The 27,426-nt window shown below is 28.1% G+C and overlaps 3 protein-coding genes across 5 annotated transcripts; all 3 read right to left on the bottom strand.

Annotated features, from left to right (window-relative positions):
* Positions 1-2,384: 2,384 nt before the first annotated feature.
* On the bottom strand, positions 2,385-4,384 carry LOC137808698 (probable mannitol dehydrogenase). The gene is made up of 5 exons (XM_068609956.1): positions 4,232-4,384; positions 4,040-4,153; positions 3,199-3,712; positions 2,864-3,014; positions 2,385-2,766 (listed from the first exon to the last, which is right to left on the bottom strand). The coding sequence occupies exons 1-5, from the start codon at positions 4,327-4,329 to the stop codon at positions 2,561-2,563; spliced, it is 1,083 nt and encodes a 360-aa protein (XP_068466057.1). The 5' UTR covers positions 4,330-4,384; the 3' UTR covers positions 2,385-2,560.
* Positions 4,385-6,935: 2,551 nt separating this feature from the next.
* LOC137805715 (uncharacterized) lies at positions 6,936-12,074 on the bottom strand. Its single transcript, XM_068605650.1, has 16 exons — positions 11,989-12,074; positions 10,836-10,911; positions 10,610-10,731; positions 10,082-10,132; positions 9,853-9,966; positions 9,647-9,766; positions 9,432-9,567; positions 9,132-9,314; positions 8,823-8,981; positions 8,626-8,732; positions 8,453-8,546; positions 8,105-8,246; positions 7,863-8,022; positions 7,651-7,767; positions 7,439-7,562; positions 6,936-7,350 (listed from the first exon to the last, which is right to left on the bottom strand). The coding sequence occupies exons 1-16, from the start codon at positions 12,072-12,074 to the stop codon at positions 7,114-7,116; spliced, it is 2,028 nt and encodes a 675-aa protein (XP_068461751.1). The 3' UTR covers positions 6,936-7,113.
* Positions 12,075-14,271: 2,197 nt separating this feature from the next.
* Positions 14,272-19,450, bottom strand: LOC137808697 (uncharacterized). Of its 3 annotated transcripts, none has more exons than XM_068609953.1 (17): positions 19,290-19,450; positions 19,005-19,137; positions 18,135-18,249; positions 17,895-18,016; positions 17,761-17,811; positions 17,557-17,676; positions 17,309-17,428; positions 16,967-17,102; positions 16,329-16,505; positions 16,023-16,178; positions 15,813-15,919; positions 15,626-15,719; positions 15,390-15,531; positions 15,139-15,298; positions 14,934-15,050; positions 14,657-14,783; positions 14,272-14,573 (listed from the first exon to the last, which is right to left on the bottom strand). In XM_068609953.1, the coding sequence occupies exons 2-17, from the start codon at positions 19,118-19,120 to the stop codon at positions 14,328-14,330; spliced, it is 2,106 nt and encodes a 701-aa protein (XP_068466054.1). In that variant the 5' UTR covers positions 19,121-19,137; positions 19,290-19,450; the 3' UTR covers positions 14,272-14,327. The 3 variants fall into 3 exon arrangements, with proteins under 3 accessions (XP_068466054.1, XP_068466056.1, XP_068466055.1); XM_068609955.1 differs by having other exon boundaries at positions 18,135-18,213; positions 19,290-19,449; XM_068609954.1 differs by having other exon boundaries at positions 18,135-18,216; positions 19,290-19,446.
* Between the last annotated feature and the right edge of the window lie 7,976 nt (positions 19,451-27,426).

Here is a 27,426-nt window from a genome sequence, read left to right as displayed (position 1 = left end):
AGATAATCGTATCAATATATCAATTATTAGTATAATGGTATAATGTAAGACTTCCAATGATTCATAAGTACTTAATATTTTGTAAAAGGATATATTTGATTCAGACGAAAAAAAGAAAAAGATGAAAATTGACAAAAATGAAAAAATAAATAAAAATCAAATTATTACTTGTTTAATAAATTAATAAAACTATTTTAAAACTTTAATTTAATTGATTTAGGGGATAAATTATTTGAATTGTATTATAACTATTATATCCTTCACTTTATATAATAAAAACAAAAATTCCTAGGAGTAAAAAGTAACTTTCTATATTTTAAAATTTTGTATTTGTTGTCCTTCATCCTTTTTTTTCTAAAATATTTTATTCTTCTTATGACCTTTATTTTTATTGATGTTTTTATCAATAAAGTATGAGTTTTTGTTTGAATTAACATTTTACTCGATTGGGTGAAGATTAAAAAAATAAAGAAAGGAAAAACTAATAAAAAGACAGACTATTTAAATTGAGAGTAATGAGTAAAAATAAGTAAAATAAAATTTATAATATATATATAATTAATGTGTAAGGATTAAAAAATAGTTTTATATTAAATTATATAATTAAAATAGTATCTTAATATTTTATTATTAATATCAAAAAATTAGTTATTTATGTTTTATTTTAAAAGAACAAATTTTTTAAAGAACTTCTTTTCTATGTTTTTTTTCTAGATTTTTTATCAGGTCTTTAGGTCACTTTTGGATTTCAATGATTAGAGTAAAGTTATTTTTATCAAAATTTTGTTTAGAATAAGTTCTTTTATGGTCCGTTAGACGAGAATTTCCTTCATCAGGTTGGGTTAAAATTAACATTGATGGGGCTGCTAGAAGATATCCTGATCTTGTTACTTGTGGAGTTATTTTTCGTGGGAGTATATTGGAGCTTTTTCTGCGTTTCTTGAAGTTCATATTGTTCTGGTTGCTGAGTTTTATGAGATTATACATGCTTTGGAGGAAGCTAAAAAAATGCAACTTACTAATGCCTAGCTGGAATGTGATTCTGCTTTGGGTTGAGCTGTGTTTCCTGTTAGGACCAATGTACCTTGGATTCTTCATAATCGATGATTGTCTTAATTACTGTGGAAAAATCAGGTTTAGGGTTACTCATATTTTTTCGTGAAGGGAATGCGTGTGCTGATTTAGGGTTTTAGTAATATATTCAGATCATTGATGAAGATCATTTATCCTTATTTTTTTTAGGAGTTAAAAATATTTATGAGTACTCATACTTTTAATGAGGTAAGAGAAACTAGTTTTAAAGAATAGTTGATGGGTTAGTTAGAAGGGAATAGGAATACTCATATGCATTACACAAAGATGACTACAAACCAAAAAAATACTCATTTATATCTTGCAATGTTGGCCTATTTAATATAACACAGACATTATTTACATGTATTGTCGTTGTGTATCCACTTTTTTAAATATTATCTATAATAATATATATTATAAGTTTATAATAATGATATTTTTTTCAATTAATATATAGTAAATTTATAAATATTAGACATATAATAAGTGTCCAAAATTATAAATTTTTTAATTAATTTTAATTTACTTATCACAAAAAAACTGTTGGTAGTTGTCAATATAAAAAATGGGTAGCAAATAGTATAAATATTGGACCAAACATGTGGGCTAATATTGTTTAAGAAAGCTGATGGTGGAAATATGAAAAAGGAAGTGCCGAATAACAAAAATGCAGGACAAAATAAGTTGGCCCGGATTTTAAGAAACTGATGAATGCATAACAAACTCGAGTGGCAAATAGCAGAAAGGCTGGGCTAGTCTAATGGGCCCAGGCTCTTTGGGAAAAAAGCAAAAGGGGTACGTATATAAGAAATTTGGGCCACAAAGCAAAATGGGCCTGATTGTAAAACAAACAACCATGACTTTCTAAATCCTACGTATTCTCCCAAATCAATGGCAAACGACACTGTACCATGTATATCCCAAACCTTTTGCGCATGACAACATACTTCATTAACATGAAAAGCAAATAAAAGCCATAAAGCATCAAAGAAATTACTGCAAATAAATCAACATAAAAAAACATTCCATAATATATAAATTAAGTATAAATTTAAATTTTATTTTTACACATTACTTGACTAAATATAAAAACATTTCATAATATAATACTTAATTAAAACTAAAGAAATTTTATAATATAATACTTAATTAAATATCAAGACATTTTTATAATATATTGAATGTAAACCTAGGTTTTACAAAATTATTTGTAAAGAAAATGAAAGAATTAAAAAGAAACCAGGAAATAAGAATTGTATCATAATCTCGATAAGCATTAACCTTTAAATATTTAAATTTGCAACAAAGTCTAAATACATCCCTAAATATAATTATTAATGACGTAATATATATTAAGATAGCAACTACATCAATCCCATTCACTGGCTAAATCCAAAAGCACACAGTAAAACTTCCAATGAAACTAAATATGGAGTGGACAACATAGGCAAGATCCTTATTTAAAGCAAAAGGGATGATGAAAATATTAAGAACTTGACTTGAGTGTGTTGCCAATGTCAATAACAAATCGATATTTGACATCTGATTTGAGGAGACGCTCCATTGCTGTGTTTACATAATCAATAGGAATAATCTCAATATCAGGCTTTATATCGTATTTGGCAGCATAATTAATCATTTCTTGAGTCTCCTTAATTCCTCCAATGCAACTCCCAGCTACACTCTTTCTATCTGCAACCCAAATGCAATATTTACTTCTTTTCATTGCAACAATGTTCACAATCATTATCAAAATTAGTAGTTAATTTGAATTCAGTTGCATGCATACCTAGTAAAGGAAAGATGGGTAGTTCCAAAGGCTTATCAGGTAGACCAACTATCACAATTTTCCCTTGACTCTTCAGCAAATTAATCAGAGGGAGCAGAGGATGCACTGCAGAAACTGTGTCTATGATACCATCCAGGGTGCCCTTTGCAGCCTAAGTAGAAAAATGACCATTAGAAAGAAACTGTTCCTCACAGATACAAAAATTAAAGTAATGCAAAACAGAATTTAAACCATACTATTTATTGATACATAATCTATGTAACATAAATGATTATGATTTGGGTTTGATAACAGTTTTATACAAGAATTATGGAAAGGTTCGAAAGGGTAAATACCTCCATCTCATCTTGATTACGACTGATGAGAAATGAGTCAGCTCCAAGATGCTCAATGGCTTCCTTCTTTTTGTTGGGAGATGTGCTGATTACAGTGACCTTAGCCCCAAAAGCTTTGGCAAACTTCACAGCCATATGGCCAACACCACCAAGACCAACAACACCCACATGCAGATCTGGCTTTGCAAGTCCAAAATATAAGAGAGGGCTATAGACAGTGATCCCAGCACATAAGAGAGGAGCAGCAGCCTCAAGAGGTAAGCCATCAGGAATGCTGATCACAAAGTGTTCATCTACAACCACCATATCAGAATACCCTCCTTGTGTGATGCTTCCATCGATATCCTTCGATCCATACGTCAGAACCAATTTTGAACAGAAATTCTCAAGATTATCACTACAGTTGCCGCATGACCTACAGGATTGAACCATGCACCCCACACCCACCTTCTCTCCCACCTTGAACTTCTCTACCTTGCTTCCTACCTCTATCACCTCACCTGCAATCTCGTGCCTACGTTTTGGTGCACAAATTATAATACAATTTATCATTAACACTAGTAGACTTGTATAATTTGTCATCCATAAACAATAACATTATCTAATGACTATCAAAAAGTGACTATAAGAAATCTTGTTTCTTCTGGGGACCATCCAATGACTCTCATTTTCAGTCTTTGCACCCATTTGAGTTGTAGCTTAGCCATTTTCTTTCACATTTTGAAATCATACTAAAATTTGTTTACATAAATAATTTACAGAACTCTTTCTTGTTTCAGAAGGCAGAAAATTTGGCGCTTGAAGTTGGTGGAAAAATAGTAAAAAAGCTGAGGAACCATACCCGGGTACGAGTGGATAAAAGGATTGGCCCCATTCACTCTTTGCATTATGGAGGTCTGTGTGACATATACCGCAGAATAACACTTTGATTGCTACATCTTTGTCTCCTGTTTCCCTACCCCATTAGAAAAGAGAAGATGAGAAGCATGAAAGATTTTTGAAGTTGAGGAATTGAAGAGGTTGAAATGAGTACCTTCTGGTGAAGTTGAAGGGGGAGAGAACCCCAGATGTGTCTCTAGCTGCCCAGCCAAAAGCCTTCCTTGAATGCTCGAGTCCTGGTGTAACAGCCATTTGAATGAGTTACCCTGAAAAATTGTGAAGAAAGTGAAGCAGCATGGTGCAACTTAAAGGCACCAGAGACCCAATCATTAATTATGAAGCACGTGCGTGGGGGACACACCTTTCTTTTCTTTCTCTTTTACTACGTGTTTGTTGAGAGGGTGAAGATTATAATTTTACATATATCTCTTTTATAAAATTATATAAAAATGAATGCAAATCTAATTTCGTCAATAATTTTATGAACATTTTATAGTATTGAATTAGACTTACTTTATTTATAATATGATATTAAAGTTATTTCAAACTTATTCTAGTGAATATTTATTTAATTTATAAAATAATTCGTATAATATGTTATCTCACTTATAAACTGTTAAAAGATGTGTTAAAAGAAGATTTCGCATTAAAATTTAGAATAAATAATACAAAGATGGAAGAACATCAACATCAAAAGATTTTTTTTTATGAGCATTAAATTTGGTCTCAATTCCAACGAGTTGGACTTTACTGTTAACTACATCATCATTGAGAAGTGTGTGGAAGTGAAGAAGTATTGTGTTTATTCCACAAGTTTCTAAAGATGGTGATGTTAGGTATAGACATTATTAAAAGGTCTTATCTTTAAAATTATAGAATTTTAATTTAAAAATATATATTTTTAAGATTTACAAAAAATATCAATAAATAGAAACTCGTATAGACAATTCTCGTGTGTTTTTAGTTAGGCACGTGATTCATTGAGACGCGAAGATGATAAACTTGTTCAAAATGATAAATTTTAGGTAGTAGAAAAGAAAACAACGACATTATTCTTCATATAAAGAGAAAAGAGCAAAAGAGTGAAAAGTAGAAAAAAATTGTAATTAGTTTAATATATAGAAAAGTTACAAAAAAATTATTTATAAAATAACAAACTTATTGTTATTATAATAACTAATTTTAATTAAATAATAATTATAATTTTATTTTATTAATATCTTATTATTATTGTATTATTTATAAATTATTATTTATATGTTATTATAATCTTGAAAATTATCTTTATGTACTCGTGATGAGACTCGAATACTCCTCTTAAATGACGAATCCGTGTCGAACATATGACACTGATACTCGTAGAACATGTTTCGGTGAATTATCAATTCTAAAAATATTTGTTTAACACAATTTTTAAAAATATATATATATATATATATATATATATATTTTTCTAAAAACTCAAATTTATTTTATAAATATTTAATAAAATTATAAAAATAAGGAACAAATCATTTTGAATCAGCAATAAAAACATCTTTTTATAAAAAAAATTAAAAAATACTTATACACATAAATTTTTATTATTAATTTATATAATTAATAATTATATAATATATATAGATTCGTATTTTCATATTTTAAATTTTAGAGATTATACATATTTTTATATTCATATACTATATACTATCATTGATAATCTATCGTACCCAAGTTTTCTTCTTTTGTAGTCAAATCATTGTATTATCCACAATAATTTTAATTAAATGAATAAAAAAATATAAAGAATAGTGTTAGAGTGTTTGTTTCTAGTTCCTTCTCCGGATTTCCATGAGTTGCTTTGACCTGAGGGTAGGGATGTGATTATGAATGTTGTGAGGTGAGTACACTAAGATTGCTCATAACTTCTTACTGGTGCATTCATATTTGTCATTGACCGGTAAGTTGATTTACCAAACACCTACAATTTCTACCTGCTACATCACAAAATAACTTCTTGTAAAATATTACAGAAAATAACTTTTTGTGGAAGGGTGGAAATATTTTTCATTTATTCGTAAACTAATATTTAAAATTAAATGCTTGGTTAAAAATAGATGTTTGCTTTTTAATTTAATCAAAATACAATGATAATATTTTTTACACTTTTAACTACTTTCAGCAAATTAATTATTCATTTTTTGTTTAATTACTTTCTAAATTTTACATAATCATATCAAATTATTAATACAACTTCGTAGGAAGTACTTCCACTTGTTTCTGTAACAGTATAAAATTATATATCATACCAGTGGATAATATATGTAAAATTAATCAATATATATATGTATTAAGTATATATATATGTTTTATAATCATTATTACATTTTTTACATATATATACACCTTACTTCTTCACTTTTTAACACTTTTTAATGTTTTTAATGTTCTGTAAAATTATATTTACTTACGCATATATAGTGTCTTACTTGATAAATCCTAACCTTACATATTATTACTTTTCATATATTTATAAATCTTATGTTTTGCATTTAATTTTTTACAAAAATTACTTCGGAGATAATTATATACTTTTACAATTAAATAAAATATTATTTTTATTTAAAAATATTAGTTTTCAAATTTTAATCTTTTTGTAATTTTTATTATTTCAATATTTTTAAAACACTAGTTTTTTTTCTTTTTTTTATAGTTTTCAAAATTTAAAATATTACTTTTGACATTCATTATATTTTTTAAAACTTTATTTATTTATTGAAAACATTTTCCCCCTCCCTCTGTTGTCACTCTAACTTTATTGATCCCTCTGTCATCACACTGTGTCAATGTAAAATTACCTTTATACAAACACACACAAAAAAATAAAAAAATTCATTAAACTAACACTTTTAAAGTTTTTACAAACTCATAGTATACTACACTGTATTTTCCCTAGTCTAATGTCTTGTTGATCTAAGGTACAAGAAAAGACACTTTGTGTGTGTAAATCAAACATTCAATTGAATCTAAGTAGGTCTTTTGCTCCATTAAGTCCTTCTATGCTTCAGGTCTTTCCAAACGGATGTAATCATACATAATGGCTTGGAAAGGACTTGTAACTTTTGGTTGCCTCAGATAAATGGTGTTCACTCCTTCCACTAATACATTGCTTCTTACTTCAACACTGTAAGGCCAATACAATCCATGGATGCCATGTCTTGCTACGGCATTATCTTGACCTATTGATCCAGTAGAAAAGTGTGGAGGACGATCCAAAGGGTTATTGAACCTAATCTAATAACACATATAACATAATGTTAGTCAAATAGCTTCATACCAAACTCAACAACTATGAACACACACTCATGATATCTCAACTTACCACCAGCTTAGAACGTGTAGCTGAGGCCAAGGCCAGTCGCAATGTGTAGCTGCCTCTCATAACAAATGGGAGATGGAATTTAATCTCCCATGCTGTTGGCTGAAATGTGTTGTTTCCTATTTTCCTACATTTTGAGTCAAAGTGTAAATTAAATCTCAACAATCAATAGCTATGCATAGTTATTTGATCAATAAAATTATTACATTGGTTACCTGGGAACCTGAGCATAAAACCAATCTCTGCTATAATCATTCACATCAACATTGTAAGTGAGGTCCTCATTTGGATATAACTCATTGTAGCGGTTCCATAATCCATATTGTCTGAAACTGTTTGTGGGAAAATTAATGTTAAGAGAAACTGAAGATGGTATGCAGATCAAAATCAAAAGCTTAAGCAGTTGTTCATTGAGTTTTGGACTAACTTGTGTAATGGTTTCCCAATGTATAATCGGTTTATGAGGTTAGGATAAGGATTTGGAACGTGGAACTCTGCAGCAGAGCGATCTGGGATGCCAATTTCCCACACAGTTGGTCCATTTCTTGGAGGATTGTATATGAGTGAACCTAATTGGATAATGCATCCTATGATACAGAGTACAAATATGTTAGTGAGAATAATCTGGTACCTAACAATCTTATGTGAAATTGGTGAAAAGTTATGTACCTGGTGTTATGGTTATGATAGTGCTATATTTATAGTCTCCAAAAATACCAGGAATCCATGCATATAAATTGTAGTCTCCTGGTACAATATTTTCAATTGTGAAGTTGCCAACTTTATCAGCTCGAGACCAGAATTGGTAACCCTGTAAGAAGTGGGAAGAGCACATGTTTTTAGTGTCTCATTTGTTAGCTTTTGTTTTCTTACATTTTAGATAGATTTTGTTTTCTTACATTTTAGATAGATTATACATATGTTCGTGGATAGATTATACGTATATTCATGTTTATGTCTGTATCAGAATCAGAGTGTCTGTGTTATATATTGGAACATGATAGAAAATAGAAATACCTTGCTTTGTCTTTCCCATGATCCCACATCTCCGGGCAGAGCCAAACCAATATAAGCATTGTGGCCATATACAAATTTCCCTCCTTTAATGTGTCTGGTGGTAAAGGCAAGCAACATTAATCTTTGATATCAGAAAAGATTACAAAATGAAATATAATTTCATGAACATGTACCTGTCTTGAACAAGTAATCGTCCTTCCACTCTTCCCCGTTTATTGGCTGGGACAAAATCCTCTGACTTAGGAAAATCATAAGGCCATCTATTGACTTCCTCAGATAGCTACGTGAATAAAAAGAAATCATCAATCACATTAACCTCTAATATAAGCACATCTTTAATGTGATATTTAAGTGTTGTTAGTTGTAGTACCTGTAGTACAGCATCACTCCAGAGGACTTGCTCTGAGCCATGAACTCCAGAAACTGAATTGAGATAAGCAAAAACAGGACCATAAACTTTCTTGAAGGGTTCCCCTTCGTGTAATCTCATGGTCACTTCCTTCCCAGCGTAGTGAGTGGTATGAAGTATCTAGACATAAATAAAATCATCAAATTATATATGAAGCTGCAATAAGCACAAAAGGATAATGATAGAAATCATCAAGTAGTTCATGCATACGAATAACTATTATTCTTTGTTGTGGATTTGAGTTAAACAAGATATGAGTTTTGAACTTACATTAAGGGTGACAGGGCCAACATGAGAAGTGAGGCCTTGCCTAATTGGACCACCACTACGAAACTCATTACTTGGTGTGATCATCCAAAAGCCAACTGAGTTATTAGTCTTGGAGTCCAAGTTAATCCACCCATGAACTTTATTGTCTTTGTTAGCACAAGAGTATTGATATTTGTCATCAACCTGATCATAGCCGAATCAAAAACAACATAATAATAAAAAAAATATCACTTTTAAGATCAAAATTAACTTTTTTATAAAAAATATGAAAAGGGTTTTTGAAAAAAGTAGAAAGGGTACCTCTCCTTGAAGTTCAGGGTTACTGGGATGGGTGATTAGAACAGCTTCAGGATAAGCAAGGGGTTGCCCTGTAGATCTATCTTCTGCTGTTGGCATGAGTCGCTGCCTATCATCTGCTATAGCCATGTAGTGGAACCTGTGCAGGTGAGATTTTAAGATTATGATTATAAAGAATATGTTCATATGTATATTCATGGCACTGCTTTTCTACTTACCTGTCCCTTTGCAGCTTGAAAACAATCCTAATGTGATCAATCTCCGTTGCAGGAAAATCTTCAGGATGCTCAAATATACCATATATGTATAATCCTGAACTACCTCTTCGTAAAATATATCTGCAAAATTGGACCATTTCATACCTCGTACATTCACACAAATTAAACTATTTTTAAATAGTTCAGAAAAACCTAAACAAAATTACCTTTTGTCTATGTTTAAAGGGAGAGTTGAGCTGTCCCTGTTCCACGTTCTGGAAAAAGAAAGTTCTACTTCATTCCCATTTGCCTCTATAACTGAAAATCTACTCCCTTCAATTCTGCAGATCCAACACATATATACTTAAATACTCATCATTCATTATGTTATTATCAAATCTATGATGACATCATGAACTCATAAATTTATATATATGAATGTAGAGAAAGGCTTACCCCAAAAGTTTTGAAGGGGTTCCTGGTGCATTCCACACAATGTCAAAATACCTGCAAAGATGAAGGACTTTAATTATTTGTGTAAGTTAAATAAAAGCTTAATTTCATTCTTGCTTTGGATTTTGAAAAACACATATTAAAAAATTGACTTTAAGTTTAATTCAACTTTATAAAACCGGTTTAGCAGGTGAGGTTTGTATCCTCAAATATACTATGTGGATGTCCTAATCTGTTAATGTGAGATCTCCAACACACCTCATTGAGACTGTCAACTCATGCGCGATATTACATATTGTGAGTGGTTGATAAGACCAACAAACAATTGCCAAGATAAATTCAAAATGACTATAATATCATATTAAGAAGTGGACTTTGAGTCTAATTCAACCTCTTAAAACTGATTTATGAGATGAGATTTACACCGATTTATATACTATAAAATGCTCTAATATCTAATCGAAGTAGAATCTCGGATAGCTAAACTTAGTAATTAGTAACTGAATATAGTTAAAGACGCCATAGACATGCCCTCTGTTATTAAATTTGTTGCGACCTTCAAGCACATTGCTTATTCCATTGTATGAAATTCCAAGGATAATGCCCTCAGGATTTGAGAAAGTTACACGAACGATGCCATTCTGCACTGTGATCTAAGAACAACGCAATCCAAAATAAATTGATTAAAGTTGCCGAATTTCGTTACAGTTCAAGTAATTGAAGGAATTTTAACACTTCAAATTGGAAATTTTAATACCTGCTTGTTATCTATATGCAGTTTAACTTCAGGATCATTAAATTTTACTTCAGAACTTTTGAACTCTCTTAAACTCCTGCAATTGCAAAGATAAAGTTGAGTGAACAAATCAGCAAAATAAAACCATCAATGTCATCTCATTATCTGAGAACACTTATAGCACTCATAAAATCATTAAATAAGAACTTATGATTATTTTGTATGTCCAAGGTTATTTTAAAAGAAGAATCAATTGCATAATTGATAATTTTGTAACAAAATTATAAAAACTAAAAGTAATTTCTTTTATAATTTAGTCTGTTCTTCAAACTTATATAAATTAAATAACTTTTTATTGATATAAAATTATATATAAAATTCTATTTAATATATATTGAGACCCCTTTTCTCTCAAAATTGGTATTAAAAAAACAAATATTATGGAAGAGATGGCAAGTTTTTATTGAAAAACATGTTAATAGTTAGTGTTTTAATTTGTGTTTTTTTTAAGGTATTGAGTTTAAAGCTTCATATATTTTTAGAGAGGTAATAACAATGTTTGCCTTCTAGTTTTTGTTTAGATTTTTTTCTATAATAAATATAAACTCTCATTGTATTGTTTTGGAAGGTTCTTTTTTGTTAGATCTTTATTTTATATTTATTTGCATGAGACTGATGAAATCTCCTATTTTTATTTCTTTTCTTCCTTTCTTAGATTTATGGATATTTTTCTATGTGATGCTTGAAATATGTGTGTCAATCTAACTGAAATGTCATATTTTATCTTAAATGTCTATCATGAGTTTTATAAAAAAATGGATAAAATATTTTTTTTATCTTTTGTATTCTTATCCTAAATTGACTTTCGTCTCTAATTCAAATTTTATACCTCCTTGATATTTGTAGTTAAGAAACTATTAAAATGTGTTATTATTAGCTTTTCTTTTTACATTATAAACAAATTTTCAGTATGAACTAAGGATTCATTTAATAGTTTTCTTTTTACAAATAAAATAAATCAAAAGTCTAAATTTTAGATTGAAAAAAAAAAATTTGTGTTATGGTAAAAACACATGTAACCCAAAAAAAATTGTATGCACCAAAAGAAAACACAAAATGAAATATAGAGACTATTAGGTTAAAAAAATATAAAATATTATAGTAAGAGAAAAACCTTGAGGCACAGGCATTGAGTAAGAAGCAGAAATGTATTATTCCCCATAATAGGAGAAAACCACTTTTCTTTGTGAAAACCATCATTTTTATCTTAATCTCAAACCTACAAATCCAACCAGATGCTCCAATTTAATAAAGAAAGAACCTTGCAAAAAGTTGTACTAGGGTTGGATATATATATATACACTGTAGTAGAGATCAGTTAAGATTTTCTTTCTCTCAAAAAAGATATTATTTTATATATCTAAATATATCAATCTTTTTAAGATAATAACTAAACAACCATCGTTATCAGTAATGTATTATCATCAATAATAACTAATAGATTAGTTAGTAATTTATTAAAAAGATATAGTTTCATAATAATTAGATAATCATATAATTGAATTCAAGATGTGTTGCATCAATCTGGATACGAATAATAACTAATACGGTTGGTTAGTAATTTTTATTTTATTTTATAGAAATTAGATAATCATATAATTGAATTCAAATTGTGTTGAATTCATATGAATTTATTTATTCAATTAATAAAAGTATATTTTTTTAAAGTATAAATTATATATATTAAAAGGTAAAAAATATTACATATATAATCGTTATTTCTAAAATTCAATTTTTTTAAAATTCAAAATTTCAATTTTAAATAAATAATTATTATATTTATTATATTTTAATATTATAAAGGATAAAATTGAAAAATGAAATCTGTAAAAAAAATCTTCTTTACATATATTGTTATAGATAATAATTTTAATTTTACTAAATTAATGTATGACATAAATTAATAAATATTATTATAAATTTTACTATATATAAATTTATTTGTTAAATTATTACCATAACTGAGTATATTCTATATATTAATTATTATATATATATTATCGTTATTTCTAAAACTGGTAAGAAATTGAGTTTTTTTGTTTTCTTTTTCAAAATCAAAATTTTATAAATTTTTAAAAATTCAAATATTATTAAATTATAAAATTATTTTTATTAAATAATTATATAAGTAAATCATTTTTTTTAAAAAATTGTATGTAATTTCTTTATTGTGTACGTGGTTTTTTTTTATTAGAAATACTTATTTGAATTTGATTTTTTTTATTTAAAATGGTATGAAATTGGGTTTTTGTGATTTTTTTTTTAAATTTAAAATTTTCTAATTTTTTTAAAATTCATTTTTAATTTAAAATAAATTCATTAAATTTGTTATATTTTAATAATATAAAGAATAAATTTTGAAGACTATTTGTACACCAAAAAGGATATTTTTTTATATATATTGTCATAGATTAGGTAATATATTCTATATTTTTCATTTTCGCTCCAAAATTTATTAATTATTAACAATCATGCGCTCGACATCTCTTTTAACTTATATTTTTAAAAAACTATAATAATTTAATTATATGAGTGAAAGGTTAATTTATTTTATTTTAAAATGAATCAAATTTCTCTTGCATTATATATTTGAATTCTCATGAGAATATTATGAAGAGTTTTTCCTAAATACAGATATTTTAGTTATTATCACTTCCGTTAGGTCCTAGTCTGACATTGGACATTTAATTTTTTTTTTTCAAATATATTTTTTAATTTGATCAGCTATTAACAAAGTAAATCATTTTAAATATTTTTTTTATCTTTATATATATATAAATTTTATTTACTTATAAGATTATTATTTATTATCTTAAAAGTAGTTACTTTTTTATATTTGAAATACATAGTTTTGATATTTAAAAAGTTGTTATCACGTGGTCGCGTTTTTAGCACGACCCTTTCTTTTTTCTTTTTTACATTCTTAAAAAGAAGAAATACCAATTTTATAACTTATCTTAATAATATATACTAGTATTTTGAATTAAAATCTAAAAAAAATTATTAAAATATTGATTTATTGATTGTTAAGAAATAGATTTTGTTATTGTCTCTCTTCTCATACAAATTGATGGTTGCTTTTTTCTTTTGCTCTCTCACCTACCTCTTCCTTTTCTCCTTTTTCTTTCCTTTCTCCAATTAAAGGATTCTCTGTGTTGCATTGCATAGTAGTTTCTTTGTTGCATAAAAGAAAACACCTTTTTAATTATTGGTTGTTTTAAATTAAAATGAACAATTTATTCTTATATTAGTTACTTCTTTTTAGCTACGCACTCTTCTTACTAACTCTAAAGCCTTATTTTACTTTTGGTATTTTTGGTTTTGGTATCTTTTATAGTTGTGGGTGTACGTGGAGGAGGAAATCTTAAATCCAAAGACAGTGTAAAAGATCAAAGAATTCAAGAAAATGGCTAAAGTCTATGTATGTACGTGGGTGAGAGATAATCATGATAATCATATCAATGTCAATGGAGGTCGTTCTAGACGGATATAATCATACATTACTCCTTGAAAAGGATTCCTTGCTCTTGATTGCTTCAGATAGATGGTGTTTGTTCCTTTCAAAATTCGATCACTTGGTACATTAATGCTGAACAACCTATGCAATCCATGCAAACCATGCCTTGCTATGGCACTATCTCCTCCTATTTTCCCACTTGCAAAGTCTGGAGGATCAGCTCCAGGGTCATTGAAACGAACCTAATATCATTCAAAATCATTATCAACCCATGCTCTTACCACAAAATTGCTTAATCATGTCAAATTGCACACTATGTATGTACCTGCAGGTCAGCATCATTGGTACATGCCAATGCCAGTTGCAATGTGTAGTTTCCTCTTACTATTTGATCTGGATGTTCAAATATAATCTGCCATGTCGTTGGCTGGTATGTCTTATTTCCTGCGTTTCTGCATAAATTTGATGTAAGTGAGATCGTCAAATTTCATGATATCTAATAATTTTGTGCGAGCAAGTTTTTCATTTACTATTTAAGGATGATTTCTAAGTGATCAAGTGTCATTTTTCAACGCTACACAGACATAATACACTAAAGTTACCTTGTAACGTGAGCATAAAACCAATCCTTGTTATAATTGCTAACACCAACAGTGTAAACAAGATCATCATTTGGATATAAATCAGTGTAACGTTCCCACAACCCGTATTGCCTAAACCTGTCAAAAGTGGAGAAGGTGAAAAATTAGAAGAGTGGGAGACAGAAGAAGCAACTGTTAATTAATAAAGTAATGAGTTTTGGATTACTTGTCACTGTGCTGTTCGTTGTATAATTTGTTCATGAGCGTAGGGTAAGGGTCTGGTACATAGAATTCTGCAGCCGTGCGATCTGGGAACCCAATTTCCCATATGGTTGGTCCACTTCTTGGTGGAACATACACAAGTGAATCCAATGTGATCACTCCTCCTAGAGGTTCAAACAAGTAATTGTTCAGTTGGGCAAGTCATAACTAATTTTGGTCTGAACCCCACAAGAAAATCGGGGAAGAAAATTCTACCCTTTGAGACGGTGATTGTAACATTGTATCTGTAATCACCAATGAAGCCAGGAACCCATGCATACAAATTGTAGTCACCGGGAACAATATTATTAATCAGGAAAAAACCCTTTGTATCGGCTTGAGTCCAGAACTGATAGCCCTGTCAACACCATAAAATTAAAATCAAGTCCATTTTTAGAGCCTAACTAAAACAATTAAAGAAACTACATCAGTGACACCAGGTCCAAATATACCTTGCTTTCTGTTTGCCATGACCCTGTATCTCCAGGCAAAGCTAGACCAACGTAAGCATTGTTAGCATACAGAAGTCTACCTCCTCTGAAGTAACTGGTGAAGCAAGAAATAAAAAGAACATTAGCCTCTTTTATAGGTAGTAAGAAACTAAAGAAATAAAATGTGGTACAAAGCATTGGCAAATACCTATCTTTCACTAGTAATCTTCCCAAAACTATTCCCCTCTGACTGGGTGGAACGAAATCTTCTGATTTAGGAAATTCATAAGGCCAATTTCTGACTTCTTTGGCTTGCTGATTGGCAACAGAAGAAAATGAAATCATGTGTCATGAGACAAGAGCTTTAGTAACCTTTGATAAATAAGCAGAGATGGGTGGTGTTAGGGGTAGCTGGTACCTGCTGCACAGCGTCTGACCAGAGGGATAGTGTTCCATCCTCGCGTGAAGCAGAGTTAACGTAGGCGAACACAGGGCCGAAAACCTTTTTATAAGCCTCCCCTTCTTGAAAGGCCATGGTTACCTCCTTCCCAGCATAATGAGTGCTCACAAACATCTACACACATTTCTATTCTAATTACAGACATATGTTTGATACTCATATATTAGTTGTGTTTTTACATTTTAAATATGAAAAATGTTTTACAGAAAAATCATGTAGCACTAACTAATATTTATCTTAAAAATAATCTTTAGTAGGACATACCTGGAGGGTAATGGGGCCAACATGTGAAGTAAGGTCTTGCTTGATGGGCCCAGCATTGCGGAACTCGTTACTTGGGGTTATCATCCAGAAACCCACGGGTGCATTGCCATCATCACTCACCCATCCATGAACAGTGTTGTCCTTGTTTTCACATGAGTACTGGTATTTGTCATCCACCTGAACCCAACACAAAAACCAGCATTTCTTCAATCACGGGCATTTTAACTTTTAACCAACAGAGGAAAAACGCCAAACAAATATTGGCATATACAAGCATAAAAAATGAGTTTTTGATAAAAGGGAGACAAATTTTGTCCTTTATCGCAAAATGAGATAGCTTTTTTAAAGGGAAAATTATGTTTTGACTACTCATAGAATTATATACAATTTTAATCTAATAAATTTATAAATAAATATATATAATAAAGAATAAGTTTAAAATTAAATAATATAAAAAATATTTAAATAATAATATTAGAACTTATAATGTATATAAAAAAATGTAAATTATTAATATATCATTAATATTCAGCGTGTTAGTTTAAAGTGTACGACTTTTACAACTTTAAAAACACAACCTAGTTTGGTAACAAGGAACCAGTTTGGTAAAAAACCTCATTAAAAAATGTGCTGCATACCTCTCCTCTGAATTCAGGGTTGACTGGTCTGGTTAATAGAACTGCTTCAGGGTATGCCAAGATTTGACCAGTTTCTCTATCTCTCTTCGTTGGCATCTTTCTTTGCCTATCATCCGCCATTGCCATATAGTTGAACCTGTGCCGTTCATTTTTCCATTAGTACACCAGTTGCATTGCATCTTCTGTCCCTTTCAGAATGTTTAGTTACCCAAATTTACTATTTTACTCCACTCTAATTTTAACCATATTTTCATCTTACATGCAGAAAGAGTCCACAGGAGGATTAAATTAAAATAAATGGAGAGATTTAAGAAGCAAGAGAAAGTAAAGTGCGTGTATTACCTGGATTTCTTGAGTTTGAAAACGATCCTAATTTGGTCAATCTCCACCGCAGGCCATCCTTCAGGGCGATCAAATATTGCATATGAATAAAATCCAGAATCACCACTTCGCAAAATGTATCTGCGTATAAGAGTTTGTTCGGTGTAACGCTAATTAGCTTATATAAACATACACATAGCTGTTATTAACATGTTCTGTTCTAACATGGTACCACCAGAGACTATGTATGACTATAACTTATAATCCACCTAATGTCAATGTTCATGGGGACACTTGAGCCATTCATGGATGATGTCCATGTTCTTGAAAATGAAAGCTCAACCATATTCTCGTCAGCTGCTATAACAGAAAAATTTGTCCCGACGATTCTGCAGAATGGTTCCAATTATAAATTAGTCTCGTGAATCAATAATTTCATACATGATAATAATGAAGAAGACGCAGAATTATACCTTTGAAAATTACTAGACTTTCCTGGCGTATTCCAAACCACGTCCAGGTACCTAGAAACAAGTATGATGCATTAGTTCCTTTGACTTTATGCCAAACTTGATAAAGTTGAATTTGTTGAGAAGTAGGTAAATACCCTCTATCTTGTTCTTCGTTTTCATCTGCGAGTATATTGTTAATTCCTTTATATGACATTTGAAGAATGTAACCCTCCGGTCTTGAAAATTTGACAGAAACAATACCATTGTCAACCACCAACTGAAAAAGTGAAAGTCCAAGGTCAAAAACGATGCACACGTTTCGGACCAAACCCACAAAATCTAATTAACCTGTGAAGGAGTTAAATTAACTCTTGGAAAAAGCCAGCTGGCATCACCTGTTGACGCTTCTTTGTATTCAGAATCACCGTAGAATTAGAAGATGTCCATTGCGAGGGGTTGCTCTCCCTCAGCGTTCTTCTGGAGATGAAGGGCATGCACGCAAATAAAAATCTTATAAACACAAAGCGAAACAAACCATTGTTATGGACTATTGTTTGGGTTTGAAACAGGGCAACGTTAAAAAAAACAAGGAACAAATGTATTAATGCCTGCAATTAAGTTAAATTCCTTAATATCTATTCCTATGCTTTGAACAGAACACGGAATATTTCATTACTGTTGTTGATGCAGAATAAAAGTACAAATATTGGAGTTGAAGAGAATCAATTTTTTTATTGAAGTGGCTACCTTTTCATTACCATAAACCTTAAAGTAATGCACTGATCTCATAAGGGGAAAAAAAGTGAACATAAGAATAACAAATAGATTTAACTTAAAAAACCTATTGAGGACATAAAATTCTAAAAGGATGCATGTGATAAGAAAGGGGACACACAAGACAAAGAAACCGTGACTCTTTCTGCTCATACCACATTCTCTCTCCTCATTTGTTTATTTTAACTTGTAATGCTATTTTTTTAACAATAAAAAGTATGAGGTATCTGAATATCCTTATTGTGAGAAAATATGAGTAAATATGTATAGAAGTGTGATGTTGAATATGGTTACCCTTTTTAAATTACTTTTCATAGAAAGAATGAAAACAACTACATCAAACTTAGAATGTTTTCTTTTCCTTTCCTTTGAATACTTTCATCTGGTTTGGTTGCTTTCTCTCTGACACAAACGTAAGAGGGAAGGAGATAAAATGCAGAATTGGCATAGACCAAAATGAGAAGCAAAAGAAGAGTAGATTAGAACAGAACCTAAATGATGTCTTCTCAGAAGAGGCACCGAGTAAGAAAACCAACCGAAGAGTCAATCCTAACCAGCAAAGCAAGAAAAATCGTTTGCTCCTCTTTCTCACCACCCTCCCCTTCATCTCTTAACAATTTGAACCTGCAAAAACAAACATTACCTTCAGTTCTAAACAGCTTCATGCAAGGCCTCGTATAAACAAATGAAAAACAATGCCAAAACGAACTTGTTAAAATTGCAAAAAACTAAGCTCTCATGAGAAAGAGAAATTTGAAAGAAATGGAGGCACGAACCTTCAGAATGAGAAATGTATTAAAACAATGGGAGATGGCCAACAGAGCAATATTCCGAGCGTTTTTTTTCCTCGGAATAGTTTCTCTAATGCTGTTATCTCCGTTTTGTTATTCTCCTTGGAAGCTTTAAAAAATGTGCTATCATTTGCACAATGACAACTGAATGGCCTTATATATATCTATATATATAATCAATGGCCAACTCTAACTTCTCTTTCATGTTAAAAAAAAATCCTTTTTTTTATTATAGTTTTTATTGCTAAAATGGGTTTGGTAAACCCCAGCCCCTCAGTTTCCACAATTTCACATTAAGGAAGTCTTCACTTTGGGGTACAACAGTCTTTCAAAAACCTATCATAGGTTAAATTATTTAAATATTTTTTTTATAAAAAAAATAATAAATAAATATAAATAACTTAATAGAAGAACCAGAATAAAAAAAAGAGAAGATGTTATTCCACATTCTATTCTAACCTTCCAACAGAAATTATCAATAAATTTTTACTCTAAAAAAGTAATTAAAAAGTTTATCATTAACAACAGAATCAATCAGAGTATATCGTCACAACAAACTCCAATATACATATAAATATATATACATATAAATATAAATATAAATGGCTTACCAAATAAACTTAACATGATACCATTGAAATTATGTATATATGCCTACATTAGACTGAATAATATCTATTTTTTCATTTTTTTATAATTATAAAAATTTATTTTTGGATATCTGTATTGTCCTTAGAAGCAAGTTGTGAAGTGATTGTTTAAAGGTAAAAACATAATTTCCAATAAGAATCCCAGCAGAGATGTAATCATGTTCCATGAAACAAAAACATTGACGATGAATGACTAGCCAAAATTGACCAAAGATGTTCAGTTATTGTAAATAAAATATGTTTGGGTTAATGAAGTTGTTTGTGCAGTTATACCAAATTGTTGACAAAAACAGAAACTTGATTGATATTAGACATGCCCAGAAGAACGTTTACTGTGATCATAATCCTTCTGGTAAATGGGGGGTGTTTGGTGTGTACCTAATCCTTAATGTCAGAAATTCATTTCAGGATAATGGAAGAGGGTTCAAAGTTTCAGAAAATGCTAAAAAGGTAAGCAAAAGTCATTCTGAAGCTGAGAAAAATGGTTATTTAGAAGGCCTTCTGAACAAAGTTGGCAACCAAATCCACCTTCAAGTGATGGTGCCCTTTTACATGTGTGAATGGCACCCACTATTCCCTGTTGGGCACGGTTTACCAACAAAAGCTCATCCCGTGATGCCTTTTTCTTCATGCCACTGTTCAATTCTCAACACTATCTTTCTTCTTTCTGGGGGGATTCCTAGGACTAGCAGGTTCTATAAGTAAAATACATCATTTCAAAAGTGGACCTTTATTTAGTTTTTCATATATTCCATCCTAAATTCCATTCAAAAGATTAATGTTTCCAAATAATTCAAAAAAATCAAAACATTGTCCATATCAATTCATATGTGCTCATGAATTGAAAGTTAAGTGTATTAATGTTTGAAGCTTTAGTATAAATTGTTCAAAACTCTTCTGAACATTGTTAGAACTCATGTATTGTTTAGAAGAAATAAATAAAAAATGTTTTAATATAGTCTCACATCTCGTTTAGGAGTTGAGGTTAAGAGTAATTTATATACTCCTTCAATCTACTGAGACATTTTTTAAAGACAAAACATAGAACACAAAACTTCAAAACGAATAATACTCAAATGTATTTTATTAAGAAGTAAACTTTAAGTCTAACTTAACCTCTTAAAACCAGTTTATGAGGTGAGGTTTGCACCCACATAAGATAACATATTATGGATGGTCCGATAAAGATCACATATACAAATGTATCTTATTAAGAAATAAATTTTAAACTTAAGTGAACTTCATAAAACAACTTATGAGATAAGATTTGCACTCATTTATAATATAAAATTTCTTAAAACTAATCAACATAGATGTTATTTATTTATTTATTTATTTATTTATTTATTTATATATATAATGGAGTAATTAACAGAGTTGGAATGGAGTAATTAACAAGAACACCAACTACAAAATAAATATATTAAGGGACCAGATGGCATTTTTTGGTGTGCTCTAGGATGCTGAGCCACTTAGCAGTTAGCACACGACATGAAACTTTTGTCTCTAAAGAAATTAATATTGAGCGATAGATTTGTGTTTGGTGGATTAAAGGTTCAGTTTTTGGACTATGCACGAAGCCATTCCTATAATGGAAGGAAATGATGGTTTCATACTTCGAGAGAGCTGTATATAATTTTTTATATAATTAATTTATATATAAATATATATAATAAAAAGTAATTTTATAATTAAATAATATAAACAAATATTAAAATAATAATATTAAGAATTGTAATGTGTTTAGTTAGTATATCATTATAAAAAAATATGAATGAAAGAGTCATTAGTTTAAAAAGTTTGCTTCTTACATAAAAAAATAGATTAGGCAATTTTTTTTCAAATTTAACAAAATTGATAGATTTATTTTTTAATTTATAAAATAGATAGTTTATATTTAAGTCAAAATAAAATAATTGCGTTTTCAAAACACGATTTTTACAACTAAAATAAAATTATATTTTAAGAACAACTTTTATTTATTTATTTATTATTAAAGAAGTAGTATATTATATATGATTTTTATTTTATTCTTAAAAGTGATATTTTTTAAAAATTATATAAAGGCCATATATAACACATTTTTTAAAAAAATAGAAAATAAACGAAATTGTATTTTCAAAATAAATTTTTTATTTTAATGTAAAAATTATATTTTGAGAATAAGACTTCTTATTTTTAAAATCGTAATTTTTAAATATGATTTAACTACTTTTTAAAATTTATCGATTTTAATAAATTTAAAAAAGAATTGCCGCTAATGTAAAGACCGAAAATGTTTATCATTTGTATTTCTTTCGTACTTATATTTATTATATAGTCTTTGCTGTTCAGGACATTTTTTGAAAACAAATATTCCGTTAAGTTGAAAATTTTACATAAATTATAGTTGAGATAAATAATAATTTATATATATTATTAGGACATTTTTTTCTGATAAAAAAAAGAAGGTAAGTGTAATTTTACAAATTATCCAAAATAGAGGTAAGTTTTTTATTTAAAAAAGAAATTCAAAACTGTAACTTGGTGCAATTAAATTTTTAAAAGTTTAGATCAGTTCAATTTTTAAAAAATTCAATTTAACTTTTTTAAATTGTAAAAACAGTTTAGTTCAATTCAAATGAAATATATTTCAAGTTTGAGAAAAATATTTATAGTTTAGATCAATTCAGATTTTTTTTCAGTCCTAATTAACACATTCACTTATTCATATTACCAAAAATTTTAGTTGATTCAAATAAAAATAGAATACAATTAACCATCAAGGAACTCACCTAAATTAAGATTCTATTAAACTTATCTTAGTTTATTTTCTGTCTTCTCCTCCTCAAAGATATGATCTTATTGTAAAAAAAAATACACCATCAGTCCACAAGTGTAGAAAATATAAAAAATTTAAGATTTTAGAGAGACAAAATTTATAATAATAAAAATTATTTTAAGCATATTTATTATTTTTAAAAAAAAACATTTTCTTTCTCAACGGTGTTTTATACAATTTGTTTTGTCACAATTTTGTTTTGAGGCATCAAGTGTAATCTGTTCCACCTTTTTGTGACTTTTGTTAATTTTAGCAACTAACAACTTTGACATTCTCTTCTTTGTCGTAGTCTCCCCGTAATATGAATATTTACTACTTTATCATCATCATCATAATACATCCAAATTTGAATACTCTATCTCGATACCAGTCATCTTAGAAAAAATGAATAATGATAAAAGAATTTAAAACATTTTAAATAATTGCAAATAAATAAATAAAAATAACTTTCAAAATAAAATAATATATATATATATGACGAATGCCTTTAAATAAAAATTAAAAAATTCACGACGTTGTTGTACACGACCTGATCATCAAATTAATCATGCTTTCAAAGAATTTTAAGGAATAAACTAATTTTTTTGTCTTTGGTGTAGATATAAAATAGGTACTTGCGGAAGCAATTAACACAGCAAATAGAATAATGACACTGAAAATTTTTAACTTAAGAAACCTTATTCAACTTTGAGAAATAAAAATTTACGAGACTTAGTATTGCCCTGGGTTGCGGTGGCTTTCATAAGCTTCATTAAATACCATAGGTTAATAACATAGGTCACATCAACCAAGATTTGAACCCAAGTCCTTCCAATAAGGAGGGAAGGGTTAACCACTAAACCAGAGAAGTTCTTTGGTCATATTATCATTTTTTTTTACTTATTATTAACATAATTTAATATATATTAACATTATTAATATTATATTAACATTATTATTAATATTATATTAACATTATTATTAATATTATATTAACATTATTATTAATATTATATTAACATTATTATTAATATTATATTAACATTATTATTAATATTATATTAACATTATTATTAATATTATATTAACATTATTATTAATATTATATTAACATTATTATTAATATTATATTAACATTATTATTAATATTATATTAACATTATTATTAATATTATATTAACATTATTATTAATATTATTATTATAATTAATATTATATTCATATTATTAATATTATTCATATTATTAATATTATTCATATTATTAATATTTATTAATATTATTCATATTATTAATATTTATTAATATTATTCATATTATTAATATTATTACTATTATTATTATTAATATTATTATAAATATTATTATTAATATTATTATAAATATTATTATTAATATTATTATAAATATTATTATTAATATTATTATAAATATTATTATTAATATTATTATAATGAATAGTTTCCAGTGTATGATTCTTCAAAATTTGATACTGCAAATGTAACCAAAAAATAAATTATGATGATGTATATATGTGATAAGTTAATGTCACTTCACACACAACTTATTTTTACTTATTGAAATTCATAAAAACAATCTTTAAGAATTGAATAATAATTTCAATTAATGAAGTGCCTTCTAACTTCAATTAATGAATCAACCTCTAAGACCTAAGTTCAAAGCATATTTAAATATGTATACCAGTTTAGGCTAAACTCACTAAAAAATTTAATTATATCTATTTATTAAGAATTGAGAAAATATATTTTATTGATGTTTTACAATAAATTTTTGACACTTAAAAAAAATTAAAAAACTCTATTATTTTGATGAGATTTTAGAATAAATATTTAGAATTTAATGAAGGTTTTAAAATAAACCTTTGGAAATTAACGAAGGTTAAAAAAATCTTTGTTATTTTATGGAGGTTTTAAAATAAACCTTTGTAAATTAACAAAGGTTAAAAAAACCTTCGTTATTTTGTGGAGGTTTTAAAATAAACCTTTGGAAATTAACGAAAGTTAAAAAAACCTTCGTTATTTTGCGGAGGTTTTAAAATAAACCTTTGGAAATTAATAAAGGTTAAAATAACCTCTGTTATTTTACTGAGGTTTTAGAATAAACCTTTGGAATTTAGCTAAGGTTAAAAAACCTCCGTTATTTTGTTGAGGTTTTAGAAAAAACCTCCATTAATTAAATCAATTCCTAAGGTTATATTAACCTCCACTAAATAACCTCTATTAAAACCTTTTTTTCTTGTAGTGTAAATTAAGGATTTTTCAGAAAAAAACTAAGTTTAATTAATTATTGGAGACTTTTTACAAATCTCTTTCAAGATGGTGAATTTGCTATAAATTTTGCGCTTTCGTTCTGACATCTAAGTTTAATTAATTAAAGACAGTGATTTTGTAATATTTATTTTATAAACAATGAAAAAATAAAAATAAATTAAAACATTTGAGGGATGCTCGAAACTCTTATGAAAAATCTAACCTAAAGTTAGTGTTTTTTTATAAACATAAATAACAATAAGAAAAAAGAAATTCTACAAAATTTGAGAAAAACCAATATAAAAAACATTATCCTCCCGATAGTGATGTACTACAACCTGCCAAACAATATGAGAAAATTCAAACCATCCCTTTAAAATCAAACCCAAAAAAACTCCTATAAACCCAACCTTCACTTACCTCACTACAAAATCCAAAACTATACTATTAAAATATGCATCACATCACCTACGTTTTGGGCTTTCATTACTTTCTCTTTAAGGGGGTGGTGTTTCATAAAAGATATTAACGATAATGTAAGATTTTAAGACTTATGTTATCTATCTATTATTTATTACATCTTATAAAGTTCTTATTAGATAGTATTGTTTATAATTCCTTTCAAAAATACTAAAAAACAGAGTAATTATGTAGGCCTAATAGTATTTGTACCCCAAATATTTAAATTCAACATATACTATTTGAATTTCAAAATATATTTCTAGGAAAAAAATTAAAAATATATTTCTCCATTACAAAATATCCCGAATATATCAACTGGAAATTTTCATAAAACATTGACACGTTTTTAAGTTTTTAAGTATATTTTCTTTGACCAGATATATGAGATGAATAATGAAGTGCAAATTCTTTGACCATAAAAAGCCATTTTGACAATAAACTATTTGGTCTTTCCTGATTCGTAATAATTAGCTGCTTGTATTAAGGTGATCTAATGATATTTCAAAGAATAGAACTCAGAATAAATTGTACAAAAAGAAGGATTGAAATAGAGTTGATTAATTGTATGAAAAGAATCTGTTTTTAGCTAATTTAAGTAGAAAATAAAGTAAAGTGAATACATTCTATAATTAAATAAAACAAAAAAAATGATACATTTTAAACCAGAAAAATTAAGGGTTTGATTCTTAAAAAATGTAAACAAGTTTTGAAAATAAATGTTTTGAACATTTTTTTTTAAATATAAAAAATAGGTTGGGTTTGTTTTGATTCCAACAGTATTAATCAGATATCCGTTGAATTTAAAAAAAAATATTGGATGAATCATTTATCATCCAATAAAATTAAAATGGATAGATCTACTTGTTAATTAATTGAATGGATCAAGGAGAAAATATACTATTAGATTTTACACACCAAGTAAAAATAATATGAAGCTGAAGTCAAAAATCATGATATGTTGAAGGAATAAATCATGAATATACTTTGAACTGTTGAAAGATGGATAGCTAATAAATAAAGGAAAGTTAGGATAATCTAGAGCCTTAAGAACAAAGACCTAGCAATTCATTGGTCAGGATTAAGATCTTAAACAACCATTACTATAAAAAATGAGATTTTGTAGAAATAGTTAATGGGAAGAGAATAATTGGGTTGAAAATGTTATCGGTTTGAAAAATCTTGGAATACATTTATTTTCTCTAACCTATTATTACTTATGGAGAAAAGGTAGCTATGATCGTTATGAATTATTAGGTTTTGATATTCAAGGACAAATTGCTTTTGGGAAGGAAGAAGTGCAACATAATAAAATTATAAATATCAAATAAGGTTATGATAATTGGTTAAGGATGTGTTTGATTTTATTAATTATAGTTTTTCATTGCAATATAATTAATTGTAAATGATATGTTACTAGGTGATTTTTACAACAATTTAGACACATATCCATAATATTGAAGGAAAAAAAATACATAACACACAATCACGAATCAACTTCATAAAATAAACAACACATGATTTAACGTGATTCGATCGTCCATTTGCAACTTACAGACAACTAATTAAGTTTTTATTTTATTTGTTACAATTTTATTACAAACACAAAGATCTCTTAAACAGAGATTATAGATAAACACAATAATTAAGCACACTTACCTGAGGTCTAGTCAATCCAGTCCGATTGGTCATGTTTTCACCTTCAACAAATATAAGTGGAAATGAAAAAGAAAGAATTATAATATAAATTAGAAGAAAAGAAAAAGGGAGAAAGAAAAAAAAAAAGGAATATATTAAGAAGAAAAAAAGGATATGAGAAATTAGAGTTACAGTGTCTTCAAAGGTCAACTCCATAGCATTGTTGATGTGAGTGTTTCTTCTTTTTTAGGGGTGTTTTAATGTTTCTGTTTATGTATCAAAGGATAAGCTTACAAGAAAAATACT

The sequence above is a fragment of the Phaseolus vulgaris genome, chromosome 3, assembly GCF_000499845.2.
Source record: "Phaseolus vulgaris cultivar G19833 chromosome 3, P. vulgaris v2.0, whole genome shotgun sequence".
Taxonomy (NCBI): domain Eukaryota; kingdom Viridiplantae; phylum Streptophyta; class Magnoliopsida; order Fabales; family Fabaceae; genus Phaseolus; species Phaseolus vulgaris.
The sequence above is the reverse complement of the archived record's forward strand: the minus strand, read 5'-3'. Positions and strand labels throughout refer to the sequence as shown.